The sequence below is a fragment of the Watersipora subatra genome, chromosome 4 (genome assembly GCF_963576615.1).
Source record: "Watersipora subatra chromosome 4, tzWatSuba1.1, whole genome shotgun sequence".
NCBI classification, from domain to species: Eukaryota; Metazoa; Bryozoa; class Gymnolaemata; order Cheilostomatida; family Watersiporidae; genus Watersipora; species Watersipora subatra.
In genome coordinates this window covers 10,606,798-10,608,571 of record NC_088711.1, presented here as the reverse complement: position 1 = coordinate 10,608,571, position 1,774 = coordinate 10,606,798, and the positions used below count along the sequence as shown (strand labels likewise).

Sequence of the window (1,774 nt, the reverse complement as noted above, 5' to 3'; positions counted from 1 at the left end):
TAAAAAAGATCAACAGTATTTAAAGTATACTTAGCGACAAATGACTCAACCTAAAAACATCAGTAATGTATAATAACATATAATGATTTTACTCTCATATCATATAACAAAATAATAATATTATGTTACTGGATTACACGCATGATACTTCAACAAAATAACAAATAAAATAGTTAACACTAAAATAGAAATGATAAGTTTGCACCAAAAAATAGCAAATCACTTTCAGCAGGTTGAATGTTAATAAACTTTAGTCAGATTGAATCCTTATCAAACATTGGAACCATTTTTACCACGGCTGTCAGCTTCCTGGTTAAGTTTCTCCTCACTAGATTTTAGTTTGGCAAGAGGATGCAACTCTGACTGCTCGGTGTGCATCGTTCGCAGACTACTTCGCCTTTTAATTAGCCTCCGCTTGACGCTATCTCTTTCGGCTTTGCTGTGAACAAACAGCTTCATAAGAAGTGCCAAAAACTGCTGCCGATACTGACGGCTCATGATATTGTACAAAACAAAGTTAATAGAAAATGCTGTTAAAGTCGCGAGGTCGATCACATCCCCTAACAGGTTGTACACTCTCATATTGTCAGTAAACTGAGCCCAAAGCACGAAGATGCCATGCGGCAGTTCCACGATAAGAAAAGATGCAACGACTGCTAGAAGCATTCTTGTTGTCTGGTGGTAGTCGTTGCTGCGGTCGGACGCCACGGATTTTCCATTGATAGGCAGCAAAGACTTTTTACGTAATGAAGAACTTGATAACGGAGGCTGTGAATGGGACAATCGTCGTCTATCCCCATGCAGCCTTTTTTGGCGTTTATCAGCTTGATGTAGAATCCTAATGAGCAAAACAGTGAAGACGAGCAGCAGAAGGCATGGAAGAAACTTGCCTAGTATCGCAAAGATCCAGTAGTTTAGATTTGTTGCCCATTCGCTTTCTCTAAACTTGGCACTCGGTAAAATCCTGTAGTACTTTTCTGTTGCAAATTTCATGTCATAGCTGGTCTGATTTGTGAAGTTATATTGGAAAGCTCCTATCTCATTTTGAAGGAAGTTAGGCATCGTGGCTACAATACTTGCGGCGATTGTCAAGAAACCGGCCAAGCTTGCTCGTCTGTATGTACACCATTTAGCGGCGACCAATGGAAACTGAACGAGCAAGAAGCGAAAGCAAGCTGTGCTCACAATAAGCCAAATGGCTGAAAGATGCAACAAGACACTGGTATCAGCATAAAACAGCATATATCTGGCGTGGTTAATATTATTTGTAGCATATCGTGGACTGTCTTCAGACTGAGCGATATTAAAGAGGATGATGTACGGGATGTAGATTGTGAAGAGCAGCAGCTCTACTAGACTGAGAATCGATAACAGCAGGTTAACTGGTGTTCTCATCTTCACATTGATCAGCACAGCCATGTTGAGCATATTGAAGAGGATACCCAGCAAGGAAATGATGAAGGTGAGGATTCCATGTGGATATTGAAATTGCATGGAGAACTTTTCCAAACCTTGCGCCTCAAAAATTTCTTCCGTCGAAGCATTCATGGTCAAGTTTTCGGCTAAACCTTGAACTCACTGTTGTCTCATCTGAAATCATAATAAGCTAAATTTATTTGCGGCCACAATATTTTAGCTATACGCTAATTGTGATTTGTTTTTACAAGCAAAACATAAATTATATTACTACTGAACAATTTATTGTTCAGACTATTCATATAAAATATTACATATTATATTACATATTATACTATATTACACGTAAATAAAGCAT

General features: G+C 38.5%; 1 protein-coding gene across 1 annotated transcript; it reads right to left on the bottom strand.

The window, feature by feature from the left end:
* Positions 1–270: 270 nt before the first annotated feature.
* Positions 271–1,548, bottom strand: LOC137393904 (G-protein coupled receptor dmsr-1-like). The gene has a single exon (XM_068080618.1). The coding sequence runs from the start codon at positions 1,546–1,548 to the stop codon at positions 271–273; it is 1,278 nt and encodes a 425-aa protein (XP_067936719.1).
* Positions 1,549–1,774: the final 226 nt, after the last annotated feature.

Excerpts from the sequence above, each read along its gene's own strand:
- LOC137393904 (XM_068080618.1), bottom strand. The coding sequence starts at position 1,548 with ATGAATGCTTCGACGGAAGAAATTTTTGAGGCGCAAGGTTTGGAAAAG.